Source organism: Dermacentor andersoni, chromosome 1, assembly GCF_023375885.2.
Source record: "Dermacentor andersoni chromosome 1, qqDerAnde1_hic_scaffold, whole genome shotgun sequence".
Classification (NCBI taxonomy): Eukaryota; Metazoa; Arthropoda; class Arachnida; order Ixodida; family Ixodidae; genus Dermacentor; species Dermacentor andersoni.
The window spans coordinates 257169691-257189703 of record NC_092814.1 but is presented as its reverse complement, the minus strand read 5'-3'; the positions used below and the strand labels follow the sequence as shown (position 1 = coordinate 257189703).

General features: G+C 41.0%; 1 protein-coding gene across 1 annotated transcript; it reads right to left on the bottom strand.

Annotated features, from left to right (window-relative positions):
• Positions 1-4682: 4682 nt before the first annotated feature.
• On the bottom strand, positions 4683-18149 carry LOC129381031 (uncharacterized). The gene is made up of 2 exons (XM_072284297.1): positions 17964-18149; positions 4683-13675 (listed from the first exon to the last, which is right to left on the bottom strand). Exon 2 carries the CDS (start codon positions 13649-13651, stop codon positions 13208-13210), a length of 444 nt encoding a protein of 147 aa, XP_072140398.1. The 5' UTR covers positions 13652-13675; positions 17964-18149; the 3' UTR covers positions 4683-13207.
• Between the last annotated feature and the right edge of the window lie 1864 nt (positions 18150-20013).

The window sequence follows — 20013 nt, the reverse complement described above, 5'->3', positions numbered from 1 at the left end:
ATGATTTATTGCACCTTCCATTTTTCTAATTTACTGTTTCTATAGAGCAGGGACTGTCTGACAGTTGTCATGTTAGTGCTTCTTTGTCATTTACTAGTCGTAGTAAATGCGACAAAAGCCTTCTGTTTGGTTAAGGATTATTCACTTGTTAGTGACACATTATAGAGCACCTCAAATGTTGTTTTCTTGATTACAGTGACAGTGATTCCCATGTTTTTTGGCAAAAGTTGAGATGTGCTTTCGATGTTTAGATTCTTTAGTACCAAACAAATGGAAAAGAATTCATAAGCAGGCACCCTGGATGCCAAGTTACCTCATTCAACAGGATCACAAGCTTAAGTGAATAAAAAAGTGACATGTGCAGTCACCTTCAGTGAGTGAACAGGTTGCATGTGGTTTACATGCTTCAAAAGATAATGATTTTCCACTGGGGCTACTGAACTTCATAAAAAATGAACCAACAGTTTTGGCACCTTCATAAGTGAGAAGACGATACCCTTTACACAGCTTAATATTCATGGTCGTAGAATTTCAGACGAGGGAAATCACGCAGCATTTTACCACACATTAGTTTTAACACAATCTATATTGACGTGTGCGAATCAACTTTTCATAAACTCTGCTTACTCAGGTACAAACTATGAAATTATCCAGCTGGTGCCACACCTCATCTACACAACTTATTTGGCCTACACTTGAGTATGCACGTATAGTCTGGGATACCTCTACCAACTTAAACATAAAGCAACCTAAAACACTATATAGAAAAGTAGTTAGATTTATTTATCATAAATTGTCACAGTTTGATTCACAGCCCAAACTCGTAATATCAAACTGTATACAGTTGCTTGCTTTATGCAGAAAAAATGTATGCCTTGACTTCCTTTCATCACTGATTAGCAATAAATTTATACAACCTTCACTACATCTCAAACATCTAGATACACGCGACACCAGGAACGCCACTCCTCGGCCTCATATGTTGTGTGTACAGAGGTGTTTAAACATACATTTTCCCCATATACCATTATTGGCTGGAACTCGTTTTTGAACCCAATTGATCACATTACTGAATGACATGTGTTACTTTATTCTTGTGTTTATATGTTTGTATCTACTTTGCTTGGACCTGTACATGGTTCACAGTATTCTGCAAATAAACAAATATATAATGAGTTATTTTTCTTAAAGGGCCCCTGAAATAGTTCGGACAAATTTTGTAGACGCGTAGGGTACAGCTTAAGTAGAACATTCGCACCACAATTTAAGTGAAGCGTTACATATTAATGGAGCTACAAGCGATTACATGTTACCCTCCTCCCTAGCCATGCTTTTCCTCCTCAACTCGTTTGCCGAGCGATCCAGGCTAAGCTCCGCCTTCACTGGTTCTGCGTCACGATGCGACGTCACATCGTCCACTTCCGGTTGTTTTGGAGCCCGCCCCGCCTGCACGACACCTCTCTGCTAGCCGCTTGGCCGTTGACCCCAGGCGAGAGCTATCGAAACAGCGTGCGTTGCAAGCATTCTGTTGTAGCGCCGAACGTGTCTGGTATTCCGGTAATCACACACTAGCCGAACGTTTCGACGGAATGGTGGAGGCATAAACTCAAGCTGATGAACGAACTTTAGCGTAGATGTACGTGAGCTGCCTGATCGGTCTCCACGGTCCAGCCACCCGCTGGCGCAGAGCTTAACCTGCCAAAGAAAGAGCTAATATTGCTCTAACCCAGTGTAAAATATTTTAAACATTTACAAAAACAATGTGTTAACGATTACACTCCTGCGAAAAATTTACACCAGCAGCAAAGAAGAATACATTTTCTTACTGATATACTGTGTTTGGTTGAGCTCTATGCCACCTGGTGGCTGCACCGTGCAGACCATTCACATTTGCGCTTCTGTTCATCCCCTGAAACGACACGCAAGGGGACACGGCCAGGCCCTGTCCCCTTGCGCTTGCGTTTACCCTAATACTGGACTCGCGAAACGCTATTGCGTTAGTAATCTTCCGGTGTAAAGTGACGGCCGCAACCGCGCAAATCCTGGCGCCCATCGGATAGCGGCTGTCCAATGCGCTGCAGCCAGTCCGCTCGTCTACTGGCTTGCAGAGAGACAGGATGTCGCAGCTTGACATGTTACCAGTTGCTACGTTTGCAGTCCACAATGCAACAAAGTCGAATCATAGCGCTCACGAAAAGACAGACCGACACTGACGGCGGAGCGCTCGTCAAAGACGGAGCACGTTGTAACACAAGCAGACGACACTTCCTGTGTGCCGGAAGTGCTTAAGTGTACTGAAAAATTTTTCTTGTGCATTCTCTTTATGTTACTTCTTTTTATAAAAACAAATTAACTAACATTCCAACTATTACGAACATCATTTGTTTACCATAAAGTTGGAAAAATTATCGATCATGCGCCCTGGTCAGCCAGTCGGATAGCTCGCCCCACTGACGTCATATGGGTGATTTCCGTCATATGGGTAGGGGCAGCTTAATATTCTGCCGACAGTGTGCAGCAATCGGCAGCGATGTGCATCTTTAAAACCTTATAATAAATTACACGCTTTATGCCGAGCACTTAGATGTGTCAATTAATGATCAGAAGGAACTACTCTAACGACTCAGTACGTTTGTAGAAAATCGTCAAAATCATTTCAGGGTCCCTTTAACATGCTAATCCGGTGGCCGATTCCCTGTTGCCCGCAAGATCCAATCTTGCAGTACCAGTGCGCAAAGCACTTTGTCTTGGATGGATGGATGGATGGATGAATAACTTTTTTGAGGTCCGTCGGTGCGTGCGATTAGTGCACAGCGGGCCGCTCCCACATTGGGACAGAGAGGCCATGCCCCTCCGCCGCGTCGCGGGCCCGATGGACAGCCCAGAGCTGTGCTTCAAGATCCAAGCTGCATAGAGCTCGGTCCCACTCTTCCTTGGTGGTCCTGGCCACCGGCACCAGGCGGCAACCCCAGAGCATGTGAGCAAGGCTATCTATATCCTTACAGTAGCGACAGGCATTGTGACAGTGCGCGTCCAGAAAGATTTTGTGCAGGAAGGTCGGGCATGGGTAGGTGCCTGTCTGAAGCCACCTGTATGCGACTTCTTGTGCTTTATTGAGTGCTTTGTGCGGCAGCAGCATGGTTCTCTTGACTAACTTATAATGCTGGGTGCGATCGTTGTAAGTGACGAGGAGGTCACGCTCGCTTTCCCATCCTGCCGAGAGGGAGTCCGAGCTCGCATGGTGAGTTAGGTCTCATGCGGCCTCGTGTGCCATCTTGTTGAGGTTAGTGAGCGGCCCCTCCAATGGTCCCATGTGTGCCAGGAACCAATTGATGTAGTGTGGGGTGAGGTGATGAGTACCAAGTATTCTGCCGACGATCGGGGATACGCTCCCTGTTCCGAAGAACAGAACTGCCCTCTTGGCAGTATACCAAGCTTTTATCGTCTTCTAGGAGTGCAAGGCTGATGGCCGCCTGCTCGAACACCTCAGGACTATCAGTGCGGACCGTGCACACGTTGATGACTGTGCCATCTTTGTTGACCACCGCTGCTATATAGGCTCGTCTGCCAGGATATTTGGCTGCGTCCGTAAAGCAGCATGCTTTCCCGGAGGCGGCTGCCTGTCGAAGGACTGCTTTGGCTCGAGCAAGTCTTCTGTCGATGTTGTGCTCTGGATTCATATTTCTGGGAAGAGGGGCTGCCCTGATCTTTTTCCTCTGGTCGGGTGTTAGCCCGTGGCTGTTACACTCGATCTCCCGAGGCGCGACGCCTATTTCTCGTAGGATCCATCTGCCCGCAGGTGTGCTGGGCAGCCTGGTGATCTGTGCCCGTCTTGGAAGTACCCTGAAATTATAAATGAGCAAATGGATTGTGAACGGGACTCTGGATTGCGTAGGCCTCAGTGCCTGCTTCTTTGTTCACATTCACATGTTCTTGGTGCTATCACATTTTTAAGGTTAATAGCTTTATTTGACTGTTTTGCTTGTTTTCGTAAACGATGATCGGACTTTCACCGCTGATAAAGGCGCCAATGCAAAGAGCATGTGCGCTCGCACAACCAAGTTGCAGGGTGCACTCTTTGCTTAACGGTAAATATTATAGCTCTTCGAGATGCACATGCCATCCACCTATACTACGGCTACAGGTGTCCTGGCTAATGGCTCTGTTCGCTATAGAATTATGCAATGAAACAAACGCGACCTAAATGTCCTCCCTGCAAAGAATGTATGCTGTCAAGTGCACCATTCCTTTAATAAAGCGAATAGCTTTCTTGAAATGTTTGGCTGTTCGCTTAATTGGCAATCATCGTCAATAGTTTCTGCAGAATTTTTTTCTTTTGATTTATTTTAAAGACTAAATCTGTGTGCCACCACTTTTGTTTAACCCTGATGCAAGATGTGGATCACGGCTTCCGTGGTCAGCATCAAATACAACATGCTCTAGTCACTAGTGCACAAGGACACATTTGAAGCACTGTCCGAATGTATGTATGAAGGAGAAAAATTTGCTCATATTGAGAACTCATAAGTTAGTAATAAAACTTGAGAATTTCTCTTCTTGCTGACATATGTAACTCCTGTATTGATATTCTTTGAGTGAAACGAGAGCCAAATGGGCAAATTAATTTCGCTAAACTTGAATTAAAATGACATGAATGTAAAACAAGTACACTTCCTCACACAGAATGTTGATTATCAGTAGTTTATTCATAATGTCAACTTATATACATGTGCATCAAAAGCATGCATGAGGTGTATGACGACTAAAACCAGCTTGAATGAATTATTTACATATATACAAGGTACTTACATTATGTTTCTGGTAGTAAAATGAAGTAGTCAAAATTCAATAACAGCAACTGTAAAAGGCACCTCTGCAAATATAACTGAAATCTTTTGTTGGAGCTCTTTGTTGCAATAAAAACAAATTTCTACATATGTACAGGATTTAAAAGACAAAACTTGTTCAAGAAATGTTCTACATTCTAGAGTGACCAAATATAAACAAGACACAAATTTCACTTGTTACAAAATTAACTGTGGCTGCCTGTACATACAGTTATGTGCATAAGCCTTAATTATTCTTGAAAAGAAAAAAAATATGCCCCATACAGTGGTGTTGTAGGGTTCAATAGATGCCAGCTGTGCATAAAAAAAAATCATAGGTATATAGTTTCGAACCTCCCTTCATTGAGTTAGAAGACAATGTGATGCATTATTGTTCTAGAGCAAAATGCTGGTACATCTGGCATGGCATCTGAAATTACTGTACAAAATTTTGGGATTCAAATTGTTCAGCGCTACATGTACTTTCCAGTCACTTTTACAACAACAATAGCAACACATAACTCAAGCATAAGGTGGCAACAGAAAAAAGAGCCATGAAGTGCCATTTCTGTATGTGAAATCAGACCACAAAACCATGCCAAAATTCGCATGCTCCTACTACGCAATGACTCTTCTATAAGACAAATTTCAGGAAAGTGACACGAATGAATTATGTAATAAATTACGATAACTCTAACTTCGCAAGTTTACTGAAACAAACTAGATCAGTTCTTTTACTACTTTTAGGGAGAACATGGGGAAGGCAGGAGATGAAAATTCAAGACAGTGAGCAAAATGGGGAAAGGCGAAAACCAGAGCCAACGTTTCGACAAGTCAACTTATAATTTCAAAACTATTTTCCCATGTTGGGAAATTATTCTGGGAATATGTATAGAATAATTTCATAAGTAAACAAATACATCACGTATTCTACCAAAAGAAAAAGGCAAATTTGCAGTTTACAATGGCTGTAAAAAGTGACAACCGAGGTACATGTTATGGGTTCTTTTCTCATCTAAAGTGAACACCTTTTATAAATTAGAATGGTGTGCATAATATGTATTTCTTTTCCGAGAAACAAACACATTTGCCCTTCCAACTGGGAAAACCAATAACTTCTTTCCCCCCACATTGTGTAACAAACTCGGACTTTTTCAAAAAGAACTGCCGATTAGCAAGTGGCAAACGAAACTGATAAAAACAGGTAGAATTAAAGATGCGCAGTTGGGAGTGCTATCACAGCTACTATACAAAAATTGCTGATTTAGAATATGTTTTATTTAACTTTAATAACTAATTTATTTAAAATGGTCGCCCACACATGCACAATGCAGAAACAAGAATTACAACCTTCAATAATAAAATGATGTGACTGCACAAGGCTAGCATTTTGATCGATTACATTATTTACATGAAAGGAACTTTCTTGTGGACTGCCTTTGTCAATTTGCAGTTTTTGCCGGGTGCCAAAACGAGAAGGACACTTCACCACTCCCCCTCCCCACCCCCTTTATGTAAAATATATTAAGCAAAGCATAAAGTTTGGCATTCCAGCCTAAACATGAACATTTGTTCCCATACATGGAAATTTTATATGGCTGTTACATTTGTACCAAAACAATCCAACCTTACTCCTAGCTGTGCTTTCTCTGTATACAGAGCCTTGAAAATTAGCAGCCTAAAAAAAGTATGCAACAACTACAACAACTAAGCAAAGCTAGATTTGTGCAGCTCTTATTTGGACAAGCAAACACAAAGTGCTGATACAAACACTAAGGTGCAACCACTGAGTAGGATCTTGGTAACAACAAACCATACAGTACAGTACTTGTAAATGAACAGGAAGCCAGTGAAAATGACTCTTACACAAGAGAAGAAGTGGACAGGATAAGCACTGGACTTAAAACAGCACTCGCCCTGTCCACTTCTTCCCTTGTGTACACATCTTTTTCACTGGTTTTCCGCTTTTGTAATTGTAAGTCCAGCATAGTTGTAAGTCCACCACTCATTCTGTCAAGTTTTCCTCTTGCGCAAGAGTCTTTTTTACTGGTTTCCTGTTCATTTACATGTACCAACTTGCCTAACTTGTGTTTAACTTGTGTAGTGCCAGTAAAATTTTTCCAGTAGCTGACTATAAACTTTCATTTTTGAATTTACTACCTGATTCATGGTGCCAATGCCTTTAGTGTGATGTCGTGGATTTCATGTTATAGTCACGTATTCGACACATCTTTATGCAGGAAATGTTCCCAGAAGTTTCCAAATTGTGTTTTTTGCTTATTCCAAATTCAATGTAAAGTTTTTCTACATAAATAAACAGTTAACTAGTCCAAAGCAGACACTATCAAAAGCATCAAAACAAATGATGTCATGCGAAGCTGGTGCAAAAATTCCAAGGTGACATCACGATCTGCAGTTTGCTTTTGCATCTTTTGTTGCCAACCCCATTTATCATAAGAAGCACCATCAATAAAAAAAAACATTCCTGAAGTTAAGTGAAAAGCACTCTTAACAAAACAATTATGCAGAAATCACTTGTCTCGATTCTTGAATCAACTATTTCTCACTTGCCTCAGTATTCTCTCAAATGGGGCAGTGGTTTGTGGTAAATATTGTGTATGCTGGCAAATTTTGTCGCAGTAAGTGAGAACTACAGGCCACAGCAACACTTAAAAACAAACTGGCTGACTCAAAAGCCACCGTTTCTCCAACTCTATGACTTGCAAAAAGAACGTCTTGCAAGGAGCTGAAAGGAATGCATAGATGACTTAGCTGTCGAACAGTGTTCAATGTGGCACTTTCGAAACAAACATCATCCATGACTTCAATACTGTTGAAGCACAGAACTAGTGTGAACAGTTGAAAAGTCATAAATGATTATTACAAACACATTTAAACATATGTAAGCGGTTACTTACAACACAACAGTCGCACATAAATGAAATAGTAAAGCATTTCTTGTTAGAATCCCCTTAACTTGTATGCCAATATACATAAAAGCCCTCAAATAGTGATACATAAATTTAATACCAGAAAGCTAGCATGGATTTTTTTATCCCTTCTTTCATCTCCTCTAAGCAATGTGACTTGCAATTTGTCTGGTCTCGTGCATAGAAACAAAGTTTCTACTTCCGAACAAGCATCCACATTTCTTTAAGAAAAATTCAGTGTTACTTTCGTTTCCTATATATTTTGGCCAGTCATAACTCAAGTAATCACATACTTGACCTTATGCCCGTTACGACTACATGGTTGTCATGCACCTGCGCTCTTGCAATACCGAAGATGTGCACACACATTATATACAGCTCCCTTATTTGCTGCCTTCAGCTTCTCGAAGCAACTACAAAAGGAATTTCAGAAGCAGAATTTCATGCAAGATCAACTTAGACAGAATATTATTAAGATTGGGGCTATGAGACATCATGCGACAAGTTGCCGAACATGTGGGAGAATCCAAGTCATTTGAAATATATATATATGTAAGCAAGACAACACAGCATTGCACAAACAAAAGTTGAAAATCAGTTGCAGACTTGAGCACTTATTTCGTTGACAGCACTTTAGCCATTAAAAAAAAAGAAGAAAAAAGAAACTGCTTTTAAAAACTGCTGCTACCTTCCCACATTTTTGCCACCACTTTGCCCGGCCACTACAAGGTTTTTTTTTCTGTGAGCCACCAAATTCAGTCTTAACATCACATCAGAATGCAAAAAGTGAGCTTGAATAACCAGTCGAGTAGATGAAAAATAGGCTATCCAAACTGGGTGCATTAGAAAAGCGAAGTGCAACTCTCAAAAGTCATAAAACAGCACTGTCAAAAATTGCAAAGCAAGTGATTAAGGTACTAAGTTTACTGCTCACACTCACTACATATTATATAATTAGTTAAATTTGTAACATTGCTGCCTTGCTTTCAACTAGTGTAGCACAGGAATGAAAATTGGACTGTTTTGTCACTTAACTTATAAATTACAGAGGCATCTCCTCAAAAGGGCTCAGAAAAATATTACTGAAAGGCAAGGATGTCAATAGGCCAAAGTACCATGGCATTAACAATTTATCAATGAATGTAGTTGTGACGAGACAGCTGGAAATCACAGACTTGCGAACAAAGTGTTGTGCAGCCTGTTTAAAAAGCAATCTCAGCATGCAGAATATCTGTCATGCTATATTGGCTGCCATGATAAACAGAACAACCATTCCATACTGAATTCTACTCTCAGTGCTATGGCAAGCAAATATTAAGTGTTCATTATAGTGAAAATTGCACATTAATATTTCATTGCTTGCACCTGTTTCAACAATGGCCACATGGCTATATCAGTTTATAATAATAGAAATTATTAATTGAATTTGCTACCTTGAAGCAACATCTGGACTGAGACAAAGAACAAAAACAAGAGCAGAAAATCGTACAGTTGTTCATCATCATCATCATCATCATCATTATCATCCTGTTTTATGTCCACTGCAGGACGAAGGCCTCTTCCTGCGATTTCCAATTAACCCTGTCCTGCACCAGCCAATTCCAACTAGCGCCCACATTGTTCATCCAGATCATTTTCAGCTCTTCAGCATAGATTGTAATATTGGACTGTTTTTCATTTCAACACTTGAAACCTGACTGCTGTTACTGGGATATGCAATGCACTGTCCAATAATCAGCAGCATGATATGTTTCTAAAATTTGTTATTCAGGCAAGTGAAATGGAAAATTACATTTTGTACAAAACAAATAAAAAGCATTTCATTTCTTTCAAGAAAGTATTCAAGTGAATAAAACTATACCAAAGCAGCACACTGTAGCTTGTAGTGGTTAAGGATTTTTTTCCAATCCAGGGGTGCAGCTGTTCTAAAACAAAATTACAGTTTCTTGCGAATATTTTGGGTGCACATCTGTATAATGATATAGCTAAGCACACAGCTAATGTCTTTTTTTTTTTTTGTCTACTCAAGGGTGATGTCCCCACACATCACTGGAGACATTTTTCTGGTAGTAAGGCTATTATGCCATATGTATACTCGTGCACCAATTCATACCAATTCGCTTAACCGGAAACAAGGGGTTGTATTCACAGAATTTAACAATTGGCCAGTGGCAGTGCACTGTTCATACACCTCATGAAAAAGATGCACAAGAAGCTTTTTGAACATGACACAAAAGTACTTCAACTTTCTTTTCAGTAAATAAATATCAGTGGCTCACATATATATAAACCAATGGCAAAATATTTATCAGTCTGCCTTGCATACCATTTTTTGAAGTTTACAATATACCTTTAGATATATGTTTTGCTGTCGATCAAGATGTCCTCAAACCTCAGCTTAAACACTCCCTCTCTTGCACTTGTACAAGACAGCAGAAACCAGAAATAAGCAGTGCCAACAATGTACTCAGATTATTTCGAAACCAAGCTTTGATTTAAAAATGCAGTAAAAAAAGGGATAGCAATAACTGAAGACATGCTAATTGTCTTTTTTTTTTCACAGCGTAATGGTCACTAGCTGCTCTTGTGTATTGTACATTTAATATCCCGTATACAAGCAGAGAAGTGTTTTTTTGGTTTGCTTAAAAGTTGCTTTTACATTGTGCTATCAGCTGCCATTCTCAAGGCATCAAAGTCACCAAACTTATTTAAAAATATTAAGTTGGTAATATTACAAAAATGGGGTGCAAAAGAAAAAAAGTTCATGGTCACATGTACAAATTCACAAGCAGGCATCCAGACAGTAGACCTATATGGCTAGCCTAGACAACATGTCTGCTTCAACATTTCTTAATGATCATTGATTTGCTGTGAAAATAATTTAACTGCCACAGCAAAAACATTACATTTGTTTCTTGTGTTCATAAATTTTTCAGTGACTTTGATACAGCTAAGAAAACTATGCTGATGAATTTGAAACAGCATCCCAAGGCAATAGTACTGGCTTAATGACAGCTTGCTATCATTAGCAGCAGCTTATCAGGGCCCCCCCATGGACTTTATAAGCTAGCATCTTTTTCACTTAATGCTGCTTTTGATTTCGGGGGAAATTCTCACAACTGCTTTTTAAGAGACAGCAGGGTCTTGTATGGGCTGCTCTTGCGACCACAGTCACTTCTTGCCCCTGTCATCACAGCAAAAGTTTCGTATTATTAGAAAGTGCAAGAGAACTGGGCTCATATACTCAGTTGTTTGTATGCTGGAGCAAGTGTGCTGATTTATCATGATAGTGAACATGATAAACATGATCATGAGAGTGAAGGTAGCCGGCCAGTGACAGTGTCATGAACTAAGATTGCTGTGAATGTCACTGACCCCTGGTTCTCTTCCACTAATCTTTAGTGTTGGTAAGAAACCAACCAAATATTCCCACAAAGTTCAGCATATTCAAGAATATGGCTTCACAGATGTCCACTGTGCTTGTGGACCTGAGCTCCTTTCTTGTCCTCCTATGCAGCAGTTAAAAAAAAAGAAAGTGTGCACATTTGAGCATTTACCATTAATTCTGCTATGCACATGCCCTTTGACCTGTACTGGCAAAGACTCAATGTGCACATACCTACACTGTAGGATATAGCTCAGCAGAACCTATAGCACTGTTCAGTAACACACTGCCTAGTACACTATGTTTTCTCAGGGGCCACATCGGCACAACAAAAAAGATCCTAGGGTTATAGAACAAGCACACTGAGGAACCAAGACATGCAATACAATATGTATTACCATAACTGTTCACAGTATTAACTTTAAAAGTGAAGACAACAAATATTTGTTCAGCACAAATGTTTAGCCAATTGCTTACATGCAGCTTTCTCAATCTCTTTTCCTTTCACACGAATACAAAGCAGCAGTGAAAAGACATGGCATCGGTGCAATGCAACAAAAAGATTAAACAGACAAGTGAACCATTCATAGCTACAAAGAAGTAAAACAAAACAATGTCGTACTGATTCATTATTAATGTAGCCAAGCTACTTACATGCACTTATGATATAAAGTTATTTTCATGTGATACTTTATAAAAGCTGCTTGCTGTGAAGTTTGATACAATTACTAAACAAAACTGGGGGCACACTGAAATGCGTGACAAACAGCAAGTATGTAATGACAAACCATGCAATAACACCAATATGAGCTGCACATTTGAAGCTACAGTAACTGCAGCATGGTCCATTGTACAGCCACGGTCACAAGTGCGCAGGGTACTTAAAAGGAAGCTTTGGCTTAGGTGCGCCTATCTAAATACATGTAAAAGGAGAATTCGTTTTTCTCGGCAACCAGTGCACCAAATTTGGCGAAGTTTGTTGCATTTAAAAGAAAAATTTGAAATCTAGTGACTGTTTTAAAGTTTTTATTTAGGTCGTCAATTTTTTATTAAAAATTTGGAAAAATCGAAAATTTTCAGAAAGCAACACTATCAGGTTTAAAACTCTAACTCAGCAATGAAAAACGATATCACAATTCTGTGAATTGCATCTGATAGTACACCTAGAGCGGACAAAATTGATATGTTACACAGGAATCTGAAAAAAATTTAGTAATATGGAAATACAACTTTTGCAGAACCCCTGTAGATAACGTAACAAATTCACGTAAAATATAAATTGACATATAGAATTTGTCTGCTTTAAATGATCTAATGGATGCCGTTTACAGAACCGCGATATCTGTTCTTGATGCAAGGCTATTAATTTGTAAACTTCGTGCTTCTATTTCTTTCAAGCTTTCGAATATTTGAAAATCTTTTTAATAAAATTCAGGCGCTAAATCGAAATTCTGCATCCAACTGTCACTAGAATTTAAGTTTCTCTCTCAAATGCAACAAATTTCATTAATATCGGTCCAGGGGTTATCTCACAAAACATTTTTGTGTTTTACATGTATTTGAGTAGGCCGCATCAGAGTTGGGCCCGAGCTAAAGCTTCCTCTTAATACATGACTGCAATGGGCCAAAGCAAAGTGTGAGTCTCCTGCAGCATTCTAGATGCTTCAAAACTTTGCAGAGGTTAAGCATGGTCCTTTTCCCTCTTTCAAGCTCTGTAGCTCCAAGAATGCTACAGAAACTGCATTACATTACACAGAGTTCTGGTCAAATGCACAGTGGCCTGCAAATTTTTCATAAAGACAACCCCGTAAGGTTTATTAGGAGGTGCTTTCCTCAAATTCAAATATTTATCTGCATCAAAAATAGGTTGAATTATCAAGCAGCTTTAAAAACAGACAAGGGTAGCGAAAATATGCCTGAAAAATTGAGCTTTTCTGTCAAATGCTCTGCCAGCACACAAAATGAATGTCCCATTTTCCTTCACATTTTGTGTACCTCTGACACATAGCTGGAACAAGACCGCTTCGATTACGACACTTGAGGTGATGCAACACGAGCCAACCATGCTACCGTACTGTTCTTGCAATGACAAGGCTACGGCCAACCTTGTAGTCTTTGATGTGGTAGCGGCGTCGCTCCTGGGAACATGGTGTGGTGGCATGCTTGCGCTGATAGTGCCGCTCACGCGAAAATGCTGTGGCAAACTTCTTGGCGCATCCTTGGCATTCAAAGCCTTTCAGCGGTGTCTCTGAGTACTGACCATCGGTGTCCTCCTCGTCAAGTGCATATGACCGATCCCCAGCTGCGCAGCCATCTGGTGATGTCTGGCCACAGTGGTGCTGGCTGGTGTGGGATCGATATTCAGAAAGAACACTGAACTTGAGTGCACACAGCTCACACTCAAAGGCTTCAGGAGGAGGGCTGCCTGTGGAGTGTGTGCGCTGGTGTTCTTCCAGGCTCTTGAGAAAAGCAAAGCGCTTTCCACATGCACCACACTTGTGCCAAGCCATGCCACAGCCCCGACGACGCACAACCTGTGAATGGCAACATTAACAATTGTGTTGAAAAACAAGCATGGCAAAATGATATCCCTTCTTGTGCAAGCCTCAAATTTTGCAAGGATGTCTGTGTTCACGAAAACATAATGCGTCTGACCCAAGCAACACCGAGAAATGGTTCCAGTCAGTGTACAATTCTGCAACAGTAGGCTAGAAACATTCTCCTGTGTATTGAGTTTATCCTCATATGGTACAGAAGACCGGTCAACACAGCAGCAAGAATGCACTGTGAAGTTCAATATGATGCCACTCTCTGCATTGATCTGAGGGCTGGTTACTAAATCAGGTCAACAAGTAATGCATAGAAAACTCAAACCACAACAGGAACATGTCATATCACTGGCACAGCAAACTTTCTGCTTTTTAGGGATGCCTCAAGATGATATCACCAATCCAAGTAAGCCAGGTCAACACCATGCTGTCATACACAAATGTCAGTGCATGTTGAACGTTGATACGAGTTGAAAACGAACACCAGAAAGCAGCACTAGTCAAAATAGGATTGCTTCATGGTAGGAACACCGAAAAATGTGACTTGAGGCTTGTGGAACCTTCATGGGAACATACTTTGCTGCACCAAACTCGGTGTTCAAATATCATAATTAAAGTGCAAAAATAAAGTGTTGTGACAAGTCGCGTAATTATGTGTGTTTGCCATCATCCTTACTCTGTCAGAATTCCATACTGCAAGTACCCTCACACTTGCATTTTTTTTGTTAGTCACATGTATATTTTTAACTTTCAGTAGGACAATATCTCTAACCACTCACCCTTCAAACAAGCCACATGGTTGCCAGGGCTTGGCAATTGTCTTGTAGCTATACCACAAGTGCCTACAAATGAAAATTGCTTCAACAAGCCCTAGCAGGTCACACTACATTAAGTATTGCACAAGTACAGTTTAAGTACAGTTCAATGCAGTCAAGCTCAAACTGGCACGCTGCAGGCAAAGAAAGCATTATTATTATATTTTTTTAGACAGCTAGCATACAGTGTAAGAATAGTTAATGTATATACGCAGCTACCGAAGCTTTCCCCCCAGGATGCAAAAATAATTACTTCCTTCAGGGCACAGAAACCAAAATTGAGGGAGGCACCATGTTGTTTGCACAGGCAGGTGTATACCAGGTGTTTTATTTTAGTCTATATAGAATTTTTACATATCACCTCTAACAGGTAACAAGATTTTTGTCCTTGAGCAGAATTACGCAAAGAGGTAAACATTACTTGCATGACAAATCGAATGCATAATCAACAAGTTATCAAACCTTAGGTAAATAAGTTATAATGGATTAATTTTCAGCACATATTGCAATTTAGGAATTGCAGTTGGTAAGTTAAGAAGGCATATCCACTTGGAATGAATTTTCAGGATGACACTAGTTTTGAAATATTCATTCCCAAAGTGTGCAGTGAAATGCACTGGTGTTCCTGTTATTTTTGTGCTTAAATGCATAAAACAACATTTTGTTAAAAATTAAGTGGAACAACAAATGCATATTTACCGAAAGTTTGAAAGTGCAGATCTCTCTTCTATAAAGTTTACTCTCTCTCTCTCTCAAACCGGATTCACCCTCAGAATTTGTTTCAAGTGGATTCACTTTGCGAACTCACAGGCTACAATTTGTAAATTGCAATACAGGCCTAAAGTAGTTAAAACCTAATTAGTGAACTTTGGTTAATTATATAGGCGTCACATGGGGCACCTTCCATAGTGATCGAGCCTGATCTGGATCTAATTTCTCGGCTGCAATTGGCTCTTCGGCGCAAGCTGCAGATGGGAGCCAATCATGATCCATAAGTTTGATCCAGATCGGGCTCAATCCCGATTGAAAATGCACCGTGTGAGTGGGGTATTAGTAAATTATGCATTTAAATTTTTTGTGCCTGTAATGTCCGCCTCTGAGCAATCCAGTTCAAGGATTTAGAAGTGTGCTATCTGCCGCAGGCAATTTATTAAAAATATTCTGCATAGTCTATTAGGGAAATTTAAAGAGAGAGAGAAAGAAATAATGAAAAAAAAAAACGAAAAAAGGACACCTGATATATACTATTCCCGTCAATTTCTGGCTACATGTTTAGGCAGCAAAGAAATTTGGGCAGTCGGTGCATTCTCAAAACTTTTGTAGGAAAGTGTAATTAGTGACCACCTCTGGTGCCTTTCTATGGATCATTAACAGATAAACTTTCTTAGGGAATGATCACCACAAATGTTTTCATGTGAAAATGATGATGTGCCATCAGCCAGTACAAATAAGAAAAAAAAAAGCTCAAAGCTCCAGATCTACTACTGCTGCTTAGATGCATCTCGGACTGCAAAGTTCATAGCACTACAATTTTGTGTTTTCTTTGAATGCCTGCCATGAAACAAAAGCTCTCTACAATCTTCACTCTTAAAAAAATTTACACCCTTTGGCGCTTGTCCTTGTCCATCTTTCTTGTTTCCGTGGTCTTACTCGCGCTAAGTTACTGCTTCAAATAGGGACGATTACTGTTGTGGAACAAATATACACCCCAAAGGGTGCAACCACTTTAACGCTCTAAAAAAGTTTACACCTTTTGGGTCGTATTTTGCCACACAACAATCGTCACCTGCACTCTTAGGCAAAGTTACACCCTTTGGAGAGCCCCTTCTGCCACACAACGATAATCGTCATCTGCCTTGATGCGTTTCCTTTCTTTAACGCTGCGAGCCCGGTACTTTCCAGTAACGAACGGCATGCGCGTTATCAGCATGATAGCATTCCCGACAGGAAAGTAGTGGGCACGACGTTTTCAAGAAAGGAAACGCATCAAGGCAAATAACGATTATCGTTGTGTGGCAGAAGGGGCACTCCAAAGGGTGTAACTTTGCCTAAGAGTGTGTCTTGCCCGCGTTTCCTTTCTTTAACGCTGCGAGCCCGGTAGTTCCTAGTCACGAACGGCTTGCGCGTTATCAGCTTGACACAGCATTCTCGACAGGAAAGTAGCGAGCGCAGTTTCCAAGAGAGGAAACGCAAGCAAGGCAGATGACGATTATTGTGTGGCAAATATACGCCCCGAAGGGTGTACATTTGCTTATGTACATGGGCTTAAGTCCAATATGCAAGTTCAAGGCACTGAGAGTTATGCAGTTAATAAAAACAGCTATTTCCTCAGTTCTGTAATGAGTTCAAGCACCTCTCTCTCTCTTTCCTTTAAAGAACCCGACTTGCGAGCTTTATCAGTTGTCTGAACATAAATACTCAGTAGTACCGATCCGTTGAAAGTTCAGATCTGGGTAGTAAATAAAATGGGTGGTTAAAGAACAGCTGCACAACTTAATGCCAAGATTTTGCTTTATGCATGCAGTGTCTGTTTGCATACAGAAGTCGGGCGTTAATTCCACGATTAATCATTAAAAACATTCATTCTTTCGTAAAAGCATCACACTACACACGTAGTTAGATTACGATAAAAAAAAAAGGCGGGTGCCGCCAGGTTAAAAATTTGAATCCCAACTACAAACGCATCCGGTTAGTTACACAGTTCCAAGATGTACTTCAGAGGTGCGGTTACTTTACGGTGTCATCGGACCATTAACCGAAACACGGTCAGCACACATCAGCTGGCCCACACAACATGGCCTTCATCGATTTACCACTACGCTCTATTCTAATCGATCACAGTAGTTCCATATATCACAATAAAGTCATCTCTAGCATTAAACAGAAACGAAACTGTCAAAACGACGAAGACACAGTACACGCGCTATGCTTCAGCTTTTCATAGTGATAAGTTGGGATGAAAGCAAGCCCGTGGCAGCGTTTCGACGTACGCGACCATCGCAGCTGAAGCAGCGACAACCCCAAGGCGAAGAACACACGACGCCGTTTACGAGTAACAAGCAGTGCAAACTAGCAGAAACAAATCAAGACACGCTTCTTCTCAAGTGGTGCAAGCCTTCCACTAAAAACATGTGAAAGCCAACGAGCACAAGCGGTGCTCTAAGTTTTGTTTATAATACTCGAGCGGGCAACATGCTAGTAGATTAAAAACAAAGTTAAAGCAGCAATACGCTTACAACGTATGCAGTCGGTCGAGGGGAAATTCTGTAAAGAATTCTCATTACACCGACATGACCTATGAGAAATAACGTAATCTATATGCTAAAAAACAAACAAACAAATACAGTGGAGGGACAATATCAGCGCACAGACGAAACAGGTGCACCAGTGCACGCGAAGACCAATGTGCATGCATCGAAATACCTCACGGACTAGAAAAAAAAATGACGCGCACAAACCTTGCTGTTGTTCTAGTAGGCTATAACGTTTGATCTTTTCACAATTGGCTCATACTATGATAAAAAGGGCATCTTCGACGTTCATGCCATAACACGGACATGGTTGCCGAGCTGAAATATCAACAAACGTATGTTTCTGCGTTCGTAAAGGAAGGATGAAAAGAGATGCCCCGAGATGCCATACCCCACTTGCTCAACAAATCGTGTCGGAAGTCATGTTACGTCACGAGAAAATCTGCCCAATCGCACGTTGGACGGCTGAGAGCAGACGACAAATTTGTTTCGCTGTCTCTTTATGGATCCGTACATTGTCGTTCCAGTTTCATATAATTGTACAGTTGTAGTGTAGCTGTCGAAGTGACGCCATGTATTAAACAGCAGACTAAAATGGTGTATTTGGTTTCCAATTGGATATAAGACAAATAAGGCAGTGATGTTACCTGCGCACTCGAGACCATGAATGCGTCTGATTCGCAGACGTATGTATCTGCCATATGCGAATATTACATGGGTAATCGCGAATATTACATGGATAATCGCTAAAACGGCTCCATATTTACTGAAAAAACGCAACCTATGTAAGTCGCAGGAAAGGCTTAATCTCAGTTGTAGTTATGTCATAAACACAATGACAAAACACGTGCAACTCGTTATTTGAATTAACGTTCGTCAGGTAGAATCTGAATTCTGTGGGCTAAAACACCGTGCAAGCACCACACTCTTTCACTTACTTTGCAGTCTAACAGGAAATCACGAAGGAAAACGAAAGTTCTCTGTCGCCTTTATATATGTTTGACACAGAACTCAATTCAAACTTTCATTAAAACCACTCAATCCATGATGCAGACGCCTCATATGCATGAGAGTATAGCATAGAGGGTCCTGAATATTTCGCTGAGCGCGTTCTAAAAAAAAAAAAGAAGTATTTTAATGACTGGAAAATGTGGAGAGGTCGGCCGGATTTTGCCCGCGCTTATATGGGGATACAAGCTGCTTCCGTGACGGCGCAAGAATAAACTTGTGTCGTCGCCTGCCGTCAGCTGCAGAAAGCAGCGTTTCAGGGAGGGCAGTCGCTTGTTACAGGAGCCGGAAACACACGGCAGCCCTAGTTGAAACTCTTTTTTTGCAGCTGACGGCAGGCAGCGAAACAAGTTTATGTGCCGTCGCGGCAGCAGCTCGCATTCCATAAGCGCAGGCAAATTTGAATTTTTTTAACCAGGCAATTAACTGTGCAAAGTGGTATACTAAACGAAGTCGACGCCAAAATGCGATCGTTCTGTAAAATTTGAGCAAGAACAGTGCAGCGGTGAGCGCAAAAGCTTTTTTCGAACACGCGCAGCGAAATATTCAGGACCCTTGTGTGCGTAGCCAATTGGCGTAGCTTACCAGGATTACACAGTGGGTAATTTAAACGTTTCATACATCATTTTTTTAAATAAATTGTAAATAGTAAGACGAAGAAATTAAAAAACTGATCGATTTGCGTGCTGCATGACACCTAGACGGAAGGAAATAAGTTCTGCGGTTTCGTATTCACCGCGTTTAATCGTGGCGAGGTCGCGACGTAACCAGCAGAAAAACGTGCGTGGGCTGTCCATCAAATAAGTTATGATGACTGGAAAGAAAGACGACGAAACCATATGACGAAACCGCCGACACTCGCGCATCCAGGCGAAGTCTGCCCGACTCTTGGCCAATCCCCGCGAGTGGGTAAGCGCCAAACTCATCAAGGACATCATCATCATCATCATCATCAGACGCACAGTCGTCTAGCGGCCTAGCCAGCTGGCCCATTTTGTATAGGTGTTCTGTGGCTGGCCTAGCAGCTCGGCCGGCTGCTCATTGGGCTGCTGCCCTGCGATCCATAGAGTTTGCTGCAACCGAGCAAGGTAGTGTGGTAGTACGAGCTGTGCGAGAAAGCTGTGGTTGGCTGCGGGCATAAGAATTTCTAAATAAATACTAATATGAAACTCTATGGCTGCGGCCTTGTCGTTTTCATATCCGGAGTGAAAGTGAACGACCCACTGGCTGTGACGTAGAGTCCGTCGGA

Excerpts from the sequence above, each read along its gene's own strand:
- LOC129381031 (XM_072284297.1), bottom strand. The coding sequence starts at position 13,651 with ATGGCTTGGCACAAGTGTGGTGCATGTGGAAAGCGCTTTGCTTTTCTC.